Source organism: Gymnoscopelus braueri, assembly GCF_963280865.1.
Source record: "Gymnoscopelus braueri genome assembly, chromosome: 7".
NCBI classification, from domain to species: Eukaryota; Metazoa; Chordata; class Actinopteri; order Myctophiformes; family Myctophidae; genus Gymnoscopelus; species Gymnoscopelus braueri.
The window spans coordinates 25,331,009-25,332,828 of record NC_137608.1 but is presented as its reverse complement, the minus strand read 5'-3'; the positions used below and the strand labels follow the sequence as shown (position 1 = coordinate 25,332,828).

General features: G+C 46.2%; 1 protein-coding gene across 1 annotated transcript in view; it reads right to left on the bottom strand.

Moving 5' to 3' along the window:
- ptch1 (patched 1) overlaps nucleotides 1-1,820 on the bottom strand; it is a 48,834-nt gene that overhangs the window by 21,924 nt on the left and 25,090 nt on the right. The window contains exons 6-8 of the mRNA XM_080433542.1: nucleotides 1,373-1,571; nucleotides 1,005-1,126; nucleotides 338-350 (exon numbers count right to left, since the gene is read on the bottom strand). Coding sequence (XP_080289668.1) covers nucleotides 338-350; nucleotides 1,005-1,126; nucleotides 1,373-1,571 — 334 coding nt within the window. The remainder of the gene's footprint in view (nucleotides 1-337; nucleotides 351-1,004; nucleotides 1,127-1,372; nucleotides 1,572-1,820) is intronic.

Genomic DNA, 1,820 nt, shown 5'->3' with positions numbered 1-1,820 from the left:
CACAAAACAAACAACGCACCCCACTGTACTCTCAGATCAGAGTGTGTGTGTTTGTGTGTGTGTGTGTGTATGTTTTATAAAGTGCTCCATCCAAACTGCAGTCTAATAAGATAATAAGCAGTGCATTAGTAAAACAAAAAAGGAAAAAAAAAGAAAAGAAAATCCCATTAATCTGTTACTGATGTTGGGACAAACTTACTACTCTGTAATATGTGTTTTTTTCAGTTTTATGTGGATATTTATGTTGTATTCTGAGATTCTGTAAAAAAACGTCCATGTGACTTGGGTTAGTCACTGTTAGTGTAATTTATACTGTTGTGTTAGGGCAGGGCTGTACTGCTGTCATAAATCTATGTAGATAACAAGATAACTTTACATAATTCAAGGTTTTGTCCCTCATATGCATACTGGCATACAGTGCATGAAACCTCATATACTGTAGCTGTATATTTGCCCAACCTAGTCAGGCAATAGATCACTCTGTGTGTGTGTGTGTGTGTGTGTGTGTGTGTGTGTGTGTGTGTGTGTGTGTGTGTGTGTGTGTGTGTGTGTGTGTGTGTGTGTGTGTGTGTGTGTGTGTGTGTGTGTGTGTGTGTGTGTGTGTGTGTGTGTGTGTGTGTACAGTGCCTCTGTAGTGTCCAGGCAGAGCTGAGCATGAACAGCTGGAGCTCTTAGATTTCACTGGAATCTACTAATGACTGCAAGATTTACAGCACAGAGCACACAAGCGCGCGCGCACACACACACACACACACACACACACACACACACACACACACACACACACACACACACACACACACACACACACACACACACACACACACACACACACACACACACACACACACACACTCACACTCACACACACACACACACACACACCGTTTCCGAATGTATCCAGGAACACAAAACGCACACCGTCCAGAATAAGCGCTACGATGATCAGAGCACTCTGTGTGTCATATAAATTATGTGTGTGTGTGTGTGTGTGTGTGTATTACCTGAGAAGGGGTCCGCTGCCATTCTTGGTGGTCCCGCCTACGATGAGCTCCTCCTGCCAGTGCATGTACTTCCTCGACAGACCATGGCAGCCGCCCCGCAGAGCCCGAGCCACGTCGAACGGCTGGTAACGGCAACAACAATGATGGTTAAGAAACATTGGGGCGCACGCGCAGGCCACTTCAGCATGATTTTAACGTATTTGCGTGCCGATGTCTTGCTGCAAAAATGGCCCGATCTACAAGCTCACAACGCGTTGCGATGCAACACATTGGGAGCTTGAAGGTCGGCCATTTTTGGCTAAGTATAACTCAGGCTTTTGCAAGTGTGCAGAAGTGTGGATCCGTGGGGGGGCGGCGCTCAATCCTACCTTGGTGGCGTTCTTGTTGGGTGCGGTGAGGGGACAGTCAGGGTCCGCGGGGTTCAGGCAGGGTCTGTCCATGTAGCCGTGTCCCACATCCGCCTTCTCCAGCATGTCCTCGAAACCCTCCACCGGGAAGTTGGCCACTCGCAGCTCCTCCAGGAACAGTTTGGGGTCAAAGTTGGTCCACTGCAGAGGGGGCTTGCCTCTGTTGGAGGCAGGGGATTGGGAATTCTCATTAGCTCTAACTACCATAAAAGACTCTACCTCGTATTGTACTACGGTGCTGTGATCCTGATTATTATGCATCATTCTTAAACAACAAGTATACACATAAATCAAGAGATTGTTATTATGTTGTGTTGTTGGGATTCTAGGCACACGTTGATGTTTTTTTTATTACAGAGTAATTAATCAAATATCCAGACAGACAGTGTTTTTCTTAATTTAATGTTGC